General features: G+C 36.5%; 1 protein-coding gene across 3 annotated transcripts in view; it reads right to left on the reverse strand.

Moving 5' to 3' along the window:
• Positions 1 to 20146, reverse strand: part of dock4b (dedicator of cytokinesis 4b) — a 432150-nt gene that overhangs the window by 182138 nt on the left and 229866 nt on the right. For all 3 annotated transcript variants that reach the window (XM_039760946.1, XM_039760945.1, XM_039760944.1), the window contains exons 9-12: positions 18329 to 18410; positions 17572 to 17632; positions 13146 to 13278; positions 12327 to 12415 (exon numbers count right to left, since the gene is read on the reverse strand). In XM_039760946.1, coding sequence (XP_039616880.1) covers positions 12327 to 12415; positions 13146 to 13278; positions 17572 to 17632; positions 18329 to 18410 — 365 coding nt within the window. The remainder of the gene's footprint in view (positions 1 to 12326; positions 12416 to 13145; positions 13279 to 17571; positions 17633 to 18328; positions 18411 to 20146) is intronic.

Raw genomic sequence — 20146 nt, forward strand, 5'->3', positions numbered from 1 at the left:
TAAAATAACTAAAAATAATAACAATAAACTTATTTCAACTTTGAATCTTAATTGATCAGCGCAATTCCACTAGTTGAACTATTCCCTTTCAAAGTAAAACCATTTCTTATTAAAAAAGTACATATAATTAATGAGACACTTCCCTATACTTTAGTAGACACACAAGCAATCTAGTGAAGCCTAGTAAGGAAATAACCAGAGAATTACCAATTGCATGTGGCCATATTAGTGGCCATTCATTTCAAGAGACAGCAGGTGAAAAATGTGTGTGAATGGAAATTATGGTGTCAGAGGTGCATAAAGTTTTGACTGCAGGAGTTTTGTTCAAAGCTGTTAAAATAACATCTCAGGGTGGGGGCGCAGTGCTGCCCAATGATGTGGGAATGACACCTGAAATCCCAGCAGAGTAAAAGAAAAAACAAATTGAAGAGCCTTTAGAGTGCTGTGAAAACTTTGTTAACATTATTTCTAATTTCAGTCCTAGATCCTCAAAATGGAGGCTTGTGCTTACTCAGCAGACATGAAAACAATGTATATATTATAATTATTTGAAACAATATCAGGAGATATATTAATACAGCAGAGACTTCCCATTTGCTCTACTATCTATTTTCACTTTGAAATGAAGCGCTTACTAAATTGAGATTTTTTTTTCTTAACGTGAACCATGAACAGAAGTCATTTTTCCAGTGTTTAAGAGAAATGTGCGGAGATTCTTTAGCAAATGAAGACAAAAGTTTCAAGGTAAGGTAGCTGTACTCGCTAATCATGACACCAGAGAGTGGCAACGTGCTGCAAGTTGGATAGCATATGGAAAAAAGAATTTCACTGTATGAGAAATTTGTATATGTGACAATAATACTCTTGTAAACCTGTACACCTATTGTAAGGCTTGGTATCATAGAATTATTATAAAAAGATGATTTTTGTAACGTATGTATTCCTCTTATAAATTGGATATCTTTTTTGGATGCTTTAAACTATGTGTTTGTACAACGTGTTGCATGAATTTACAAATCAGCTTTCATTTTAAGTTTGGTTAATAAAAACATAAAACCAAAAAGTACTATATTACAATTAAAAACTGTTGTTCTCCTCTGTTATAGGTTTCAGAAAATTTTCATTTTAACCATATTCTTACTTTTTTCTATAGACATTTGAAAAGTATTCAATTATTTTTTTTTATAAGTCTAGTACTTTCAATTACATTCTTTTGAAGGATGACATTTAAATGATTCCAGCTACTTTTTTCTGGGATGGAAGATGCTAATTTCCATCCCAACTGTGTGTTGTGCAATGGGAATCGGACGTCAAGAGAATATTATCACTATCTTACCCTCTGCACACAGTCACCTCTGATGATCACAGGGTCCGTGAGGGGCCTGGGCCTCCTAAAATCCACCACCAGCTCCTTGGTTTTGCTGGTGTTCAGGTGTAAGTGGTTTGAGTCTCAATATTTAACAAAGTCCTTGATTAGGTTCCTATACTCCTCCTCCTGCCCACTCCTGATGCAGCCCACGATAGCAGTGTCATCAGCGAACTTTTGCACGTGGCAGGACTCCAAGTTGTATTGGAAGTCCGATGTATATAAGCTGAACTGGACCAGAGAAAGTACAGTCCCATGTGGCGCTCCTGTGTTGCTGACCACAATGTCAGACCTGCAGTTCCTGAGACGCACATATTGAGGTCTGTCTGTAAGATAGTCCACAATCCAATGTCACCAGGTTTGAATCTACTCCCATCTCTGCAAGCTAGTCCCTAAGGAGCAGAGGTTGGATGGTGTTGAAGGCGCTAGAGAAATCCAGAAACATAATTCTTACAGCACCACTGCCTCTGTCCAAGTGGGAGAGGGATTGGTGTAGTATATAGATGATGGCATCCTCCGTTCCCACCTTCTCCTGGTATGCGAATTGCAGAGGGTCAAGGGCGTGGTGTACCCGTGGCCTCAGGTGGTGAAGCAGCAGACGCTCCATGGTCTTCATCACATGTGACGTCAAAGCTACAGGCTGGAAGTTCAGCTTACTAGGACGTGATACCTATGGGACTGGGGTGATGCAAGATGTTTTCCAAAGCCTCGGAACTCTCCCCTGTTCCAGGCTCAGTTTGAACATGCGCTGTACAGGACTCCCCTGCAGTCAGCCTTCAGCAGTCATGGAGATACTCCATCTGGTCCCGCTGCTTTGCTGGCATGAAGTCTCCTCAGCTCTCTGCTCACCTGGGCTGCTGTAATTGTGGGTGGGGAAGTCTCTCCTATGCTGGTATCAGCAGATGGATGGGTGGAGGGTGCAGTACTCCAAGGTGAGAGTGGGTTAGGCTAATGCTTAGTGGGTTAATCATTTAGATGTGCAATCAGAAGTTGTGTATTGCACAGCCTTCTCCATGCTTCCACTGGTGTCATTAGGCAGATTTGTTGATTCAGTGTTTTGAGTACTGAAATCTCCATCTTGTGTGGCTCTTCGTTATCAGCTATCTTAATGGCAGTCCTTCTGATGGAGTGTGATACATTGTCTAATTCAAATGCATATTTTGTTGTTCACATTTTCACGAATATAGCTTGCAATTGTTTCAGGCTCACAGTGATTCCTATATCGTTGTCTTAACTGAAAAAGGGGGCACACCCACAGTACCTACCGATAAAATATCTTTCCCATTTACCAATCATCCGTTGTTGTTTTTTAATGTCAGTGTATAATTTGATGTTAAAGAAAGGTTTTTCACTTGCAACAAGTCATGTCTATTTATAACATGTGCATTACGCTCTCTGCACAAGTCACACATTTAAATGTTTAATTGGGGTCTTTTTAGGAGGCTTTTTGGCTATAGATAGTTTAATTGTAATTAGAAGCTTGCTCTCTATCAGACCATGTTAATGACAGCATCTCTGATCTTTACAATTCAAAATCACCACCCCTGCTTTGAGCATTGTCTTCATGAGGCATTGATTTGAAAATGTACCACTAAGTGAGCTGCCCAATTGTTCACACCCAGTTTTAAGCAAAATTCACTTCTGGTTGTCTCCTGATGTATACATTATACGTCTGGTTTTCTCAGCAAATACTGAGACTGAAAGGCACGCAGCAGCATCCATGGCATCCCATACTTTTGTGGCAACTACCATAAAATACCAGGGTGTACATTGTTATAATCTTTTTCCAAGTGGACAAAAAATACCTTGACGTTAAACAGAGTGATACAGTACATAAAAATATTTATATTTTAGATAAACTTTTAGAAGTATGTTTTGTGCACCTTGGTTCATGTCAGTCAATAAATCATAATTATTAGTGTGATGAACTAACCCAAAAATGATAAGTATCTCAGAAGATTCAAATATTACCTTTAATTAAAACATACAACTGTTACAATACACTTATTTGCACTAAACATAAAAGAACAAAATTATACAAAATGTACAAGGATTCAAGCATTTCATTATTTCATCATCCACATTTAATATAAATCAAGCACATAGCAGTACTGTATTTATATCATATGAAATATTTAATTAGCATAACAAAGTAATGTAATAAAATACTATTCTCTCAAAAGTCAATCCATAAATGAATGGCTCCAGAAATTAATGCCATTGCACAATTTTAGGTCCCAAGGTACAGGATCTAATGACAAAGCATTAATAAATTGCTTCTTACAGTATACTAAAAATAGCAACAAAAGGAAGGATGTGCATTTTCAAAACTTTCTACTTAGGTTTCAAGCAGATTAAAGGAATTCAAAATCTTCTGTTTTGTATTTCTATAAATTACTTTAAGATATTAAACATTGATTAAAAAGGAAAGTTCTAAACCTAAAGAACCAAAACAGACTAAAGTTAATCTAAGAATAAAATATTTATTCAGCACTTGAGTGACCCCTTAATAAAATGTATTTTGGCTGGATCCAAGCACTTTTAACTTCATTCAGACTGACAAATGCAATATTAAAGGAAAACATTAAGACAGATGCTTGTACTTCTTTTGTCAAAAATGCTATTACTATAAACTGCATATAAAAATCAGACTCTATTGCACTCTGTTGGATTGGCAGGTTCTATGAGGGAACAAATAGAAATTTTTATTTGAAAATATTGTGTATCTGAAAATATAACATTAAGATTAGCATCTGTTTAGCTTTTAATATACTTAATCATAAAATATTATTTATATATATAATTCACTAAGGCAAGACAACCATGGAAAGCACACCAGAAGGGGCGTGGATTCACTAAACCGCCGACAAGTGAGACACCTATGGCGCACGCAGGAAGGAGCCACGCCCATAAACTCCAAGACCATTTGATACGACGACAACTCACAGAGCCACGCCCACCAACTCGGAGGCGACGCCACAGAAAAACCGTCGTCATTTATATTCGTCTGTCGTAGAGGTCACATGCAGCTCCGACCCACGTTGACTGTTAATAGAGGCATGTTTCTCGCGGAGGTGAATCGCCATATGCGGCATGTAAAACTGTTTGTGAGGGGTATCCCATGGGATCCTTAAAACGTTCCTTTACAACTGAGGTTAAAACACAATGAAGTGAGCAGTCTTTAAAAAACGAGTTTTCGGTTACGACGCACGACCATGTGCACTATAGCAAACTGTTTTACACGCTACATACAGCAATTCGCATCCACGACAAACATGCTCCTTCTTAGATACTCCTGCACTTTGTACACACCCCCCTCCCACCGTGGTCGGGTGTCTTGGTGGATTATATATAGAAAGGCAGCCAAAACCGCACACAGCAATGAAAAGTCTACGTGAGTCACAGGTGCATCTGGACTGTACAAAGACTCGAGTGACGAGTTGGAGGTGGGCACATGAGCAGGCAGTGTATACTGAAAGAGAAACCAGCAGACTAGCATGACGGAGGGAGCAGAGTGGATGTCCTTCTCCTCTCCTCCCGTTCCATCCTGATCGCCGCACGGACGATTGTGTGTTGGTTCGTTCCGTGCATTGGTTAAAATCCAATGAAGGAAGCAGTCTTTAAAAACCAATAAGCCCTGTGCCTCTGTTTCATTACCGTCTCACCTGCTTCACCAATGCAGGCCCCGCAACAGGCGGGCAGCCAACCGGGTAACCAAAGTCTTTGGGTTCAGGGGGTAGTATGGTTACAAAGCTGAAACTTAAAGGAATTGACAGAAGGGCACCACCAGGTGTGGAGCCTTTCGCTTCATTTGACTCAATGCAGGAAACCTCACCCGGCCAGGACACGGACAGGATTGACAGATTGATAGCTCTTTCTCAATTCTGTGGGTGGTGGTGCATGGCAGTTCTTAGTTGGTGGAGCGATTTGGCTGATTATTTCCGAAAACAAACGAGACTCCCGCCTGCTAAATAGTTACACGACCCAACAGCGGTCGGCGTCCAAATTCTTAGAGGGACAAGTGGCTTTCAGCCACGTGAGATTGAGCATTAACAGGTCTGTGATGCACTTGTATGTCCGGTACTGCACACGCGCTACACTGAATGGATCAACGTGTGTCTACCCGGCGCGGGGAGGCCGTTGAACCACATTCGTGATGGAGACCGTGGCTTCCAATAGTTCCCCACGAACGAGAAATTCCCAGTACGTGCAGGTCAAATGCTCGCACTGATTACGTCCCTGCCCTTTGTAAAGCCCCCAATGGTCGGGTGACTTGGTGGATTATATATAAAAAAAACGCAGCCGGAACCGCAAAGAACAATGAAACATCAACGTGGAAACCGACTGAGGCGGTGTTTGGAAAATTAACAGTCAACGTGACTCACAGGTGCGTGTGGACTGTACACAGATGAAAGCGACTCAGGTAGGGAGTTGGGGGTGGGCACATAAGCGGGCAGTGCATACTGAACGAGCGCCGTTCAAACCCGTCCTTTGCTTTGGAAAGAGAAAGCGTGACGGCGCTCCTCCGGTTTTCAGTCACGGACAATTGTATGTTGGTTCGTAGCGTGCATTGTTGTAATGTTACTTTTCTTGGGGGTTTATTAAATTACGGATTTTTCAAATGTTTATTTTTTCCTCTGTGCTTAAAAATCATTTAAAAAGCGGCCTGATTATGCGGCGTATGCTACGCCGTGGGTTGGCTAGTACATTATATAGAGGGATAATTAAGGACTTAAAAAATTGATTACTTTTATTATACTGATACTGAAGAAGGGTTAGGATAACTAATATTCTCCATAAGAAATGCAGAACATATTGAAATGGCAAAATAGAATTGATTAATATTTTTAACAAGAAAATAATCGCTATAAATCTCATCCTATTCACTAATAAAGTAATATTAATATACGAAAACAATAAAACATATGGTTGAATTTTAAAGTATGTACATAAATTTGAATTCATGAAAAATGGGGTACACCGTTAAAATAAAAAGCAAGAACAAACAGGAAAATGAGCAAGCTGCCATAAATTGGCTTTGACAACTATTTTTATACATATATACTATATATATATATATATATATATATATATATATATATCCATCCATCCATCCATTGGCAAACCCGCTGAATCCGAATACAGGGTCATGGGGGTCTGCTGGAGCCAATCCCAGCCAACACAGGGCACAAGGCAGGAACCAATCCTGGGCAGGGTGCCAACCCACCGCAGGACACACACAAACACACGGGGAGAACATGCAAACTCCACGCAGGGAGGACCCGGGAAGCGAACCCGGGTCTCCTAACTGCGAGGCAGCAGCGCTACCACTGCGCCACCGTGCCGCCCATATATATATTAATATCTCAATATACCTATACACACATATATGCGCACATACATATATACATATGCATATATCTCTATTATAAAAGGAAATCCTGAGACAAGACTTTTTCAAAGAGATAATTTCAAGTCCTGCGAGATTAGATTTTGGCCATGAGATTTTTTCAAGTCACACCCTCCTCTCAACCATATTCAACCATGCACATGGCCCTCTCACCTCTCATTCGTGTGAATGCAATGCTTTCCTCACTTTAAGTTTCCATTAAAAAAAGACTTATTGTGTCCAAATCTTATTGAAGAATTTCATCCTGAAGGGTTATCAACGGAAGAAATGAGTACACAGACAATGCTAGCACCAAGAAACGATGAAGTCAAATGAATTAACGCAAAAATTGTCGCTCGGTTACCTGGAAAATTGGTTTGAATTGGTATCAATAGGCTATGCTGAAACAGTGGGTGGTGATGGTGCGGAAGATGAAAACATCAACTTACAATATCCTATTATATTATGAAGAACATCTACAACCATTAACACCATACGATCTTCCACCTCCTGATTTACTGTTGAAAGAAGGACGTATCCAAGAAAGGTAATCTAGTACATCTCCCGCAGATAACATTAAACACCAAAGGAGATCTTGATATGGCAATCGTATTAAAACATTAACAGTTTCCTGTTAGAATAGCTTTTGCAAAGACAATTAACAAATCACAGAGACAAACATTCGAAAAAGTCAGTTTATTTATTAGAGAGATAGAAACGAAATTCACTCACGGGCAGGTATACGTTGCATTGTCATGATGTAAGTCCAAACAAGGAATCAAAATTCAATGCAATATTGATGAAAATCTAATTCAAAAAAATGTTTTTATTGAAGTTTGATAGTAAAAGTGTAAGTTTAAAAAGTATTTGCGTGTAAATAACTAACGCAACATGAAACATAATTTACTTTCAAATGATTACGTTTTACTATTTTTTAATATGGTTAAGCACTCGCTGTAATGTAAAATAGTTAGTTCTATTATGCATATGTAACAGTTCTCATGAAAATTGTCCACAGCCCCATATGCTTGTGGCTGAACCGTAAAGTGGCTAGTGCATATAGCTTGCCCAGGGGTTGGCGAGTGAAGTGAGCAGGAGGGTCCCCAGCCCTACTCCACAATATATATATATATATATATATATATATATAGCCTCATTCCTCCTTGAAACAATCTAGAACAGCAGTAGGAGGGTATCCCCTTAGTAAAACAAGTACAGATAGAATGGGAAAAAATATCATACAGCACTGTTGATTGCTTCAGCAGACCGAGGATGTGTGCTTGTGACAATAAATTTGAGTTAAACTAATTTCACTACATTTCTTTTTTAAATCAGCAGTGTTGCGATTTTAAAAAGCCAACATTGTTTTCCACCTGCATATTATCATCAAGTTTTCAGCAGCAATAAACAATCAGTGTTAAGTGCTTTATGAATTAAGAAAATGAAAATAAACAGGAAATAAAAAAGAAAAAAAACACAAGGAACCAAGCCACAAGTAAACATATTGCCACAAGATTTTTTAGACTATGATAAGAAAAGAATAGTATGGTGCTTTTGAGTGAGTAAAAGTAATTAGTAAATTTTGTTTTTTTGTTGGAAGAAATGTATTTAAACCCAGGCAGTACTAATTTTAAGCTTTGATGCTAATGGAGAGTTGAGAATTTTAGCAGTTTTTAAATTGGAATGAATCAACTTTAAATTACCTTTGTAACATTACTGAATACCACTTTAATATGGAGTTCTGCTGCAATCTCTTTCACACCAATACCACCAAGGACTGTATGTAGCATGTTTAACATTAAGCAGCTCAAGTGATCTAATATTATTAGCCCTTGGTTAAAAAAAAATACAAATGTTGTATAGTTTGCAGAAAATTATTTTACTTAGTTACATACATCCAATTCACCAATGGCACTATAACTAAGGCCCAATGACTTAAAAAAAATCCCGGATGAAGCAGGGTAATACAGGTAGTATACTATACAATACTTGAATTAGTGTTATAACTATATTATATAAAAATATAACTTAAATCAACAAGACCACATGTGAATAGACATAATCATTTTCAAAACAGAACAGCAAATAGGAAACCTTGATATGGGCATTCAAAGCATTAGAAACATGCCTGCCTCAGGATTCTGCCACCAAACAATGTCCACTAGTATTATATTTCTGTCTGGAAACATTTCCATCAGCAGCAGAACCATCTGAGGACATTAGCTGAACGGGGACCTACTGCATCTTTTCACATTTATGGATCAAAACAGATTGTGTAAATATGAATTGGTGGTTAGATGTGTACAACAACAGGGAGTAACTTTGAACTTAAATATTTTGGAAAAATAAAACGCAGCGCAGCCCCTAAACAGTGTGTGAAAACATGGTAATCCAATTCTTATTTCACTGCAATTAGCAGATTAAGGTAACGAAATTCAACAAATAATACAGAAACACATTATACTGAAATTGTTTACTCAACAAAAATCAATCAGAAATTAAGTTTTTGGAGAGGAAAAGATAAGCTAACCATACATGTCAATACTTGGCCTTACTCCCTTTACCTGAAATAGCTACACAAAAGCATTTCTTTCAGTTTCTTTACTCAATTCTTATCATTGTGATGTTTAAGAATTGTGTCTTGATCTTTAGTTTGTTTCAAACCTCCTCACTGTGTGTCAAGAGGGGTTTGTCTCAGCTATCAAAAAAGTCATTTTTAAAGGCAATATTTATTTAATAAGAGTGCTCTGGGTTATTGTCCTACTAAAAGATTTTTATTTGGCTTTAGCATTTAGAGAGATGGCCTCACATTGAGCTAGAGTACCTTTTGGTCCATTTTAGAGTTCATGGCTGATCCAAATGCAACAACTTGCTCAGACTCTGAATCAGCAAAAAAAGCCCTAAATTATTATGATCTCGCCACATTTGCTTAATAGTTTCTATCAAGGGAGTTATTTGAAAGTTCATGACAAATACTATACGAAACCTGGCATTATGGCAAAAAGTTTAAGGATTCTAAACTAAGAAAATATCAAACATTTAACTCTTGCATGTATGTTATTTTCTTTGGACAGAGGTACCTTCCTTCATGATACTCCATACAGACCAAGTTTGTGTGACTTTTTCTGACAGTTAACTCATGTACCTTGACATTAACAAGAGATGGTTTTAGATCCTTTCATGATAACCCAGGTTTCTAGCAAAATACTATGGTCATCTTGTGGGGTGAATTGAGTGAGATTAAATGATTGTCAATGATATTTCTTTTTGTCATTTACAGAGAAGATGTTGTACTGTGACATTATACTGTATACCATAAGTCCTGTTGATTTTTTTTCCATAAAAAATTTAGACATCTTTGTATCTACAGTATAACCTTTCATCCCAAGGCCTTTTAAAAGATATAATAATCATGGCAGGAGGTGCAGACGTTATCTCTCCAGGTTTCTAATCTATACTAATAAAAGGCAAAGCCCTCACTGACTCACTGATCACTAATTCTCCAACTTCCCGTGTAGGTAGAAATTTGAAATTTGGCAGGCTCATTCCTTACAGGTTACTTACAAAAGTTAAGCAGGTTTCATTTCAAAATTCTACGTGTAACGGTCATAACTGAATCCTACTTACGTACATATATATGTCCATAGCCTGCAACTCGGTCGCCGTGTGAGGCGGCGTTGCCCCCATTCCCACGCCTTCCACGTAATTGGCTGCCTGCCTATATAAGGGCGTCCACTGCTCCGGTCTCTTCATTTCCTTCCTTGCTTCGCCAAGGTATTCATGTCTCCCTGCTGATAACTGCAGCCTTTTTATTTAATCCACGGCTTCTCCGCTGTTTTATTGTGCTGATAACTACAGCCTTTTTATTTAATCCACAGCTTCTCCGCTGTTTTATTGTTTGTTTATTACGATTATAGTTATTGTGTAGGTATTTTAGACTTAGTTTACTGTTCAGGTACCCATTTCCTTTACCGTTCCAACCGTACCCTGATTAACATGTCTATCGAGGTGATCACCATCAGTCAAGGAACTGTCACTTACTGAGTGGTTTCTATGCCCGGAGATGCCGTCTGTCTTTTCCATTCTCTGTGTTACATATTGCATGGCAATATCAGGTTCACACTTGATATCCGGAGGAACATTGTGTCTTACTGTATGTATTGAATGACTGGGACAGGTTCAAGGTGTGGACTGATGATGGTACAGGAGCACTATAAGAGTGAAATGCTTAAGCCCTTCACCTATGCTTCTGCATGTGAGTTGATGGCTGCCGCTGAATTGTTCGGTTGTCGCTTTCAAGTGTACCGAAATGGCCAAATATTTTACACCTTTGGAGAACCGTCAATGCCTCTTAAACATCTTAGATTCACAGGTGACGATTTGAGTAGTGGACACTTTGATGTTTATGAATGTTTCAACTTTTAAAAGCTGGATGCGAAGTTATCGATGAAACCGGTTGTATGCTTACAATGCTTGACAGATGCCGAATGTCACTTCAACACAACAAGTCCTGCAAATACTAATAAACAAACCATGAAACTCAAACCGATTATGACAGCAGCAATCCAAGCTGTGAGAAAACAGTAAAAAGGAGGCGTGTCAGACTTTGTGGTACATTTTCTGATGTAGCTAGATGGAAACAACTTTGTGACGCTGCCGCCAAATACTCACGGAAAAATCCACAAGCTAATAGACACGCTGTCGCTAAATACTCGCAGGCAAATCCACAAGTTCATAGAGACGCTGTCACTAAATACTCGCAGGCAAATCCACAAGTTAAAAGAGACACTGCCACTAAATACTCGCAAGCAATTCCACAGGTTCATAGACACGTTTCCGCTAAATATTCGAAGGTAAATTCACAAGTTAATACCGGGAATGCCTGTTAAACATCTTAGATTCACGAGTAGCGATTTGGGTAGTGAACACTTCGATGAATGAAACCTGTTATCTTTACAACGGTTGACAAACACGGAATGTAACTTGAACACAACACGTTCTACAAATACAAACCTGATTGAAAGAAATAATGATAATCAAATCCTTGATGACAGCAACACTCCAAACAGTGACAAAACAATTACATTGACAATCATGTTAAGTTATTTTTAAAACGTTTCCTTTTCTTTTTCATAACTTCTTTAACACACTACTTCTCCGCTGCGAATCACGAGTATTTTGCTAGTGTCTGTATAAAGCCGAGGTTTTAAAGTTACTTTCTAAGATTTTGTAATTACCTGTTCTGTTTAGGACAGCATAAAGTAGTGTTGCCGTAAATTTTTGTAGACTGAATTATGACAAAACTCTCTCAGCATTTTTTGTTAGCATAGTATACCTTACCTTGCTGACAAATTGTGAATGTGGATTAGTCTTTCAGTATTTTAAACGTTAAAGCACTTGCTTTTTCCAAACTAGACTGTGAACATTTGCAAATGTACTATTTATAGTACTGAGGAGAAAAAGTAAATTTGCTTGTGTGTTTTTAGTTTATGCAGATTGTATTCCAGGTAATTCTAAAAGGTTCACTATTCTTCCAAGTGTCTACATCAAAGATTTTTCATTTAAACTTACCAGTGTTGGAGCCTGTGAGGTTGTAACGGGCATTTAGTTTTCGGATGATATTCTCATGTATTTGATACCATTCATTTTCTGTGTTGCACCTTATTGAAACAAAAAAAAATAGTTATGCTGAGGATTAACTAAAAACACCAACATATAAAAAGGACTTTTGTTTAAATTATCAACATACTGTACAAATCCTTTCAACAATCAAAAAAATGGTGTTTGCATTTCTAGATTAAACAATATGGTAAAATGTTTGTTCGAAATAAGAAAATGATAGACAAAACTACATATTTTCCTAAAAGGACAATAGTGAGGAGTAGCATATGGTACTACTGCTTTCCTTGACTGGTCTCTGATTTAGGATAGTACAATTTATTTGATATTACTATATTTAGGGTGTGATGCTACTCTGCTTACACATTTCAAAGATCTGTCAATAGGCTAACTGATGCTTCATTGTTTTATGTGTGTACATCAATGTGCCTAGTGACTTTCTGGTATCTCATAAAAACTGATGGGTAGATGTTCCAAGAAAATGGCTGAATGAATGTGTGCCTGTAACATCCAAGGATTTGTGTAGAAAGCTAAACCAGAGTGTGTTAATCAAAAGGTATTTTGGCATACATCATTTTTCAATGTAGACACACCCTACTAACTGCATTGGTCTCTGCAGAATAACTTGTATAATTGCATTACATATTAGCTCTTTAAAATGTTACTGGCTATGAGAAAACATCATTTGGATTAGCCACATTTTCTTAAATATGAAGTTAACATTTTCTCCATATCATACTATATATTCAGCCAGAAAATCAGCTAACTTACGTGTAAACTTTCAAAATTTGATCATCTTTACAATCACCCGTTAAAAGATCAGCTACACTGATGACAGCACACCCAAATGGACGCCTGTACTGCACATTGTTGACATTCTTCTTTTCACCTGCTCCCATCCGTCCTGTCACACAAAACAACAACATACAATATGCTTCTGTTATTGTTTATGAGATGAGCCTAATCCATAAGTTGGTGACATTTTTGCTTGGCTACTGCAAAAATGCATTTATTACTCATTTACTATTATGTAACAGGACCTTAACATACACTTTTTTGGGTCTTCATAACCTTTGCAGAGCATCAGTAAAGTGTTTATTCATCTCTGCAATGTGACCGACTAACAAAACTTAACTGGTTTAACTGAGACACATTTTTCTTAATATTACATATTTAGTAGAAGACCTGTGAATCCTTCATATTAACAAGTAATTTTTCCATCATGTCACTATGCCACACTGCACAGAGATGAATAACCCATCTACTGATGTTTAATTAGCATTATTAATACCAAAAGAAGCCTTTGTTAAGGTCTTTTTACATAAGAGTAAATGAGTAATAGCTGCATTTTTACAGACGCTAAACTGAAGTGTTTCATTTTCTGTTAACAACAGAAGAAAAATATACCCATTTCTTGATCCATAATCTTTGGTGCTTACATCAGATTGACAATGAAATGCCTGCTGCAACCATTTTAATGAAATCTTTGTATTAAATAAAGAAAAAATGTTGGGGGTAATGAGGCAGCAGTCATTTCAGATCTACAGTGAATATATAAAGCAAGGTTTACTCCTAACATAACCAGCCACAGCAAATAACATTGTCAGTATACTGTATAGCAGAGAAAACATACATTATGAGTGATCTACAATAATTTATCCTAAAATATGATAAGTGATTTGCAAACAAACTATTGTGCTTTGCTTTGAATTTGTTTCTTAAATATGCCTTGGGTTTTCAAGTGATGGTATGTTTGTTCTAGACATGCAATCAGCGTTCTGTATTTTAGAATAGTTCTCAAGTTCTTCCTCCTTGTAATACTCAAGTGAGAGCAAGAAAATAGAGGTTTCTTTGCTTGCAGATGTCTAACACAATTTTGTGTCAGTAATTGTTTCCAGTATTCCCACTTTAGCTATCTTTATCAATTCATTCATTCATTGTATCATTACGTACCATAATAAGGCCTAAAAATATAAGGTGGTTTATGGTGGTTCTTTAGCAGTTTAATTACTCTTAAAATTTTAGGCTTTGTTTTGGCATCACTCTTTAAACATTTTAAGGACTTCTCAGTGTTTGTCTTCACATTTAGTAGTTCTTTAAGCCTTTTTAAGATTTTCTTTATTGTATTGTTTATTGGACAACTACACACAAGTCAAACATCAAAAGTCTTTACATTCACCTTTGCAGAGCTTTACTCAGTGTAGATAAATGAACATTTTAATGCCTACAAGATCTACAGCGATTCCTCTAAGCTATTATTTATCTTAAATAGCTAGTTCAATAGGGACTGGCTCCTGTCATACAGTACATATCTATCTTTCTGCCACATTACTCGAAATTAATACTTTTGTTTACAGGAAATATAGTGGGATATTCTGTGAAATGTGAAACGAATAATAACAGTACATACATACCAAAATAATGATTTATATTACCTAAATAACATAGTAAAACATTCAAAAACCTACTAAATTCAACTGAGAATCAAGTGCAAGACAAGAGAAAAACCCTTGACAGGATCAGAGTCCATCTTAAAAACAAACTGAAACACTCACAACCTTGCCAGGCTAATGTAGAATCAACCATTTGTGGAAAAGATTTTCCATTATTGAGGACAGTATAGGCTCTTCCACATGCACATCCCCAATGTTATCCCTTAACTGCAACGTCTGGATTATACCGAAGGCACTGAAGAAATAAAAAACATAATCCTCACAGATCTACCAGTTATGTCCAGATAGGTCAAATCCTTTTTTGTCCGATATTTAAACTACAGTTTTTCAAAGTGGTCTTTCACAAAAGGACTTACATACAGTAGTCTAGGATCAGCCTCTCTATGGCCTGTAATGCAGAACATAAGGCCCCTGGTCTTTAGTCATTAAGTGAAGAGCTGCCTGCCTTCTTTGGAAATGTAACAATACAGAAAAAAAAATCTACAGCAACAGTAATTTCTGAAGCCAGACTCACAAACTGAACAAGTAGCAAAAGATAACATAAAGTTGGTCAGCTCAGGCCTTAAGTACTCAAGGACTATGTCCATCTGGTCACAAAGCTTTTCCTGTGTGTACCTTCCTTAATTGTCTCCTCACTTGGCCATCAGTTATGGACAACCTAAACTAATGGTTAGAACTGGACTCATCATTGGCAATCAGTCGAAGCAGTAGGAGTAAAACATGGAGTTTTTTTATCACCAGAGTTTTGGGAGACCTAAATTCTTTAATAGTTGAAGTCTTGTTTAAAAAGCTGAGAGGATGTGCATTGCTTTTGAGGGTATAATAGTGCTGACACCTAAACTAATATATTCCCATCATGTAATGAATGAATTTTGGTATTATCCTCATGTGACTTACAAATCATTATCCAGTTTATCATTTGTAAATTGTCATTAAGAGCTATTTCAGCCTGCAGGATTCATTTCTATTCTTTCCGGGTGGGAACAGACTTGTAGTTGGGAGTAACATGTGCAACATGACACATACTGATGGAAGTTTGTCAATGTTTCTTCCAAAGTTACCACATATTACTACTACTAAGTTGGAAAGATTCATTGTTCGAGTATTGGTAATTGAGTGAGTAATTTCAGTTTTTGAGTTTCCATTAACAAAAGGAGGAATGTAAATATTAATTAGGATTGTCTTAAAACAGATAACATGAACAAATTCGTAGAGTCAGTATTTCAATGCCTGGATTAAAATTATTTCCCACTCCATAGCTGGTCTGCTCATTTCTGATGAAATCCATTCACCCTTGAAATAATGTCAGGAATATCACGTTTATGCCAGCTCTCCACAATACAAAAAATACCACAGAACGTGCCATGACTCACTTATTTTTACCACCTTGGTAATTTGCATCTTTGTGTTGTTTGTTATGATGCTACAGAAGAGAACACCAATTTTAACTCACTCTGTCTATCACCTCCCAATCCCTGCTTGCCTGATATGCTGCCTTACTTCTGTACCGACTAAGTTATTTAATTGTTACCAGCAGTCTCACTTTTCAAAGACACAAACAATAGTATTTACTCTGTCTTCTTAAGAATTAATGGTACCTCCTTTACATATTACAGCTGCTCTGACAGTCACATACTCTCTCTGTCTACATGTATACAAATATTTTACTGATTTTATTTAAACACAGCCTTCTGGCAATTCACTGAAATTGCTCTAGTTTAAACACAGTGATCCATAACAATCATATAGCACATGTTTTATGCATTGCGGTTTTACTGTGAAGACCCTCACATTGCCTTTGTTTTTACAGTATGGTCTTTCTGTTTATAGTTCAATAAACAGGCACATTATTGAGATTAACCTGTGGCCATACTACCAAGAAGACCTCAATTTCCAAGCAGTGACCAGGACGGTGGAAGGAGCTGGCGGGAGGAGTTCTTGATCAGGGCACACTTTAAAGGGAATCGGTGTTCAGAGAAAATTGATCGAGGCAAAGCTGCAGCAGTCTTTCATATTAAGCATCTACAGTGAGTGTGTATGTATATGTCATGAAATGTGACTGTTCTGAAGATAGTGTGCCTTTTGTGTGCAGAGTGTGTATCTGAGGATGAATGTTGCATACCTAAAGTGATAGCATATTTCATAATTATTTCTTGCATATTCTATATTACTAGACTTCAGTGGAGCTGTAAATAGACCTGCGCTGATAACATTGGGGTACTTTACACATCACATTATGTGGACAGACAGACAGACAGACAGACAGACAGACAGATAGATAGATAGATAGATAGATAGATAGATAGATACCCTCATTTGCTTATAAATGTGCCAAAGTCCAATCAACTTCCTTGAGGAAATTTTGTCAATTACTGTATTAAGAAGGCACCATTAGGGCTTTAAATTATTGTGCTCTGCTGTATAGATTGTTCAGACTGGTAGCATTATTTTTAGTACCAATTTGTGATAAGGCATTTAAGCACAGCACAGTTATTTTTAGGATTTAGACTAAACAAATTATAATCCTCTAGACATGTATGTGGGTATGGAATTTGGGATCCTATATTTGGCGGCATTAAGTATGAGGAAAGTGGGCAGCTGCAAGACAATGGCATTTTACAAATCACCAACCTTTATTATCTACATTTAAGTAGTTTCACCATCAGAAGGCTACAACAAAATTGAAAAAACATACTGTATTTTTGATTACTACAGTATATATGATGAAGAAGAAATGTAATTACCTATTCTTATAATATGCACTGTGATATATACATCCTTACGAAGATCATTGTTTCCCAAATCCTACAATACACAACGAAAAATAAACATTTGATAGTAATGAATACAATATAACATACAAAGATAAAAAAGAGAGCTTTAAATGTAAAAAGCATTAAACCATAATTCACATTATAAAGATTTATTATTATACAAGTACATCATTACTACTTCAGTATAAGCACATAAACACTGGCAGTAAAACAGCAGCATTTCTTAAAGTGTTAAAGCTGAAGTAGTAACTGCTTAAACTATTTGTCTTTGATGTGTCATTCAAAATACTATAAAAGTTTGTGAAATATTATATAATTTAATAAAAAGACGCTACATAATGAGCATAGTGGACATGTCTTTAATGTGCTGGGAGAGGGGATATGGTGCAACAATGAAATTCTCTCACAAGGCATAAAATATAATGTTTCAGAAGATTATAAGATAAAGTGTTTTGAAATTACAATTTGAATAATGCAAAGAATATTCTGTCATTTGCAAATCACAAACAAGACGTTTATAATACTTCTTTAATTAATAGAACAAAGAAAAGAGAAGTATTTTTCCACTTTTTTCACTTGATATATCAGAAGAAATATTAAATCAAAAGAAGTGTTTAAATGAACTGATAACATAGAATTAGAAAACAAACTAAAAGGTACATTAATTTTAAAAGCAGTGATTCATAGGTATATTTACTAAGAACACATATGTGGTTATACTACTTACAACAAAAAGAGTTGTTTGTCTTTCTGTCTTCTCTGGAGATTTTGGTAGACCATTCTTATTTAACCTCACAAAAAATCTTTCACTGAAAAATAAACAAAATATTTTTGTTATTTTATTATTATTTTGTAACTCTGTATATTTTAATGTAATTGTTATTTAGCACTGAATGACTTTTTATTTTCTCATATAGAAAGTATAGGGAAACTATTGTAATCGTCCAAAGATCTGATGTCGAGATTTTGATGAATCTTGACGTTTTAGACCTCCCTGAGAGTGAAAATACCATTTTTGGAATTATGTCTGTGTGTGTGTATGTAAACACACTTTGACTAAGGTCAATGAAATTTTGCATACAAGTATTAGGTACAAAACATTGACTTCTGTCAACATTTGGGCCATTTCCATTAACTGGAAGTGGTACTTTACCTTTATATTCATGCAGCTGCGTAGTCCGATTTATTCAACTTTAATAATATATTGAACAGTTGTTATAAAAGTAATCTGATTTGTTGTTGATGGTTCTTTAATGTACATAATACAAAAATATAATCTTTGTTTTGCAAATATCCATACCCATATCTGAGTATACAAGAGAGTCTAGGGGAAACCACTCCTGATTTTTTAGGTAGTACCAAGAATTGAAAGTTAGGAGTAAACAGTATCTCAAACTGCTCTGTATTTAAATTCCATTCCATACTAATGACATTTTATTTTAAATAGAAGAACCACATCATAAAAACAGTGCAAACAATAACAAGAACTATGAGAATGGTATTCAAAACACAACTATTTCCCTAAACTTAACTCCAAATTCATAAACTTGCTGTTCCTTGAAATTCAGCAGTAGAGCTAACTGTATCCCCAGATGATCCAGGCCAAGATTATAAGTTGTATGTCATTTTAACAATGCATTTACTTTTAGTTCTAAAAAAGTCACCCAAAGGAGACGCGGTTGCTCCTCTGAAACGGTGATACAATGGGAAGCAAATACAGTTTTTTTACCACCTCTTTGCTTGATCAGCTGCTGGATTGCTGCTGCTGCCGTGCCACGTGATCTGCATCTCTTCGGCGCACTTCTATCATATCACTTTTGTCCATATATTCAATCTCTATTTGCTTTTACCTTTTCATCAATATTGCACTGAATTTTGATCCCGTGTTTGGAGTTACATCATGACAACGTAACGTATAACTGCCCGTGAGTGAATATCGTTTCTTTCTCTCTACAAGAAATGTGTCTGACAATAGCATTCACACAAATAAGAAATTATTTCTCTCAAAGGATTTCACTTTTATTAAACAAAAAATCTTTTAATTCTCGTGGATATGCCTCTTCATTGGGAAGAAACACTACTTTTTTTTTCCTGATGGCAACATGAACAGTATATTCAGTCTCTTTTCGCTGTTCTGTCATTTCAACAAGTAATAATTTCCGTTTGCGCTAATGCGATCTTTGCTATCCTTTTTTTGAGACTTTCAAATTTTTGTACTTCTATCATCTCTAACCTGCTCTGCATGTGTACCGCACCAATGTTTTTGAATTCTTTATAACATTCTACTTTGTCGTCTACTCTTTGTTTTATTTCCGTCCCTGGGCATGGTTAAATCTCTTGGCACAAAGACTTGTCTCGCGGGATGTGAAAGTGTCTCTCTGAGAAAATCACGTCTCGTCTCCTTCCAAGATTTTTTTTTATAATAGACAGACAAGGTTGTGAAGAGCTGAAGTCTAATATAGCTGAATTGGCAGAAAGGTATCCCAGACTGCATCAGACCATCACAAGACAGTCTTGTTAGTTTGTCTTGCATACTCTCACACTG

Source organism: Polypterus senegalus, chromosome 8 (assembly GCF_016835505.1).
Source record: "Polypterus senegalus isolate Bchr_013 chromosome 8, ASM1683550v1, whole genome shotgun sequence".
Classification (NCBI taxonomy): domain Eukaryota; kingdom Metazoa; phylum Chordata; class Cladistia; order Polypteriformes; family Polypteridae; genus Polypterus; species Polypterus senegalus.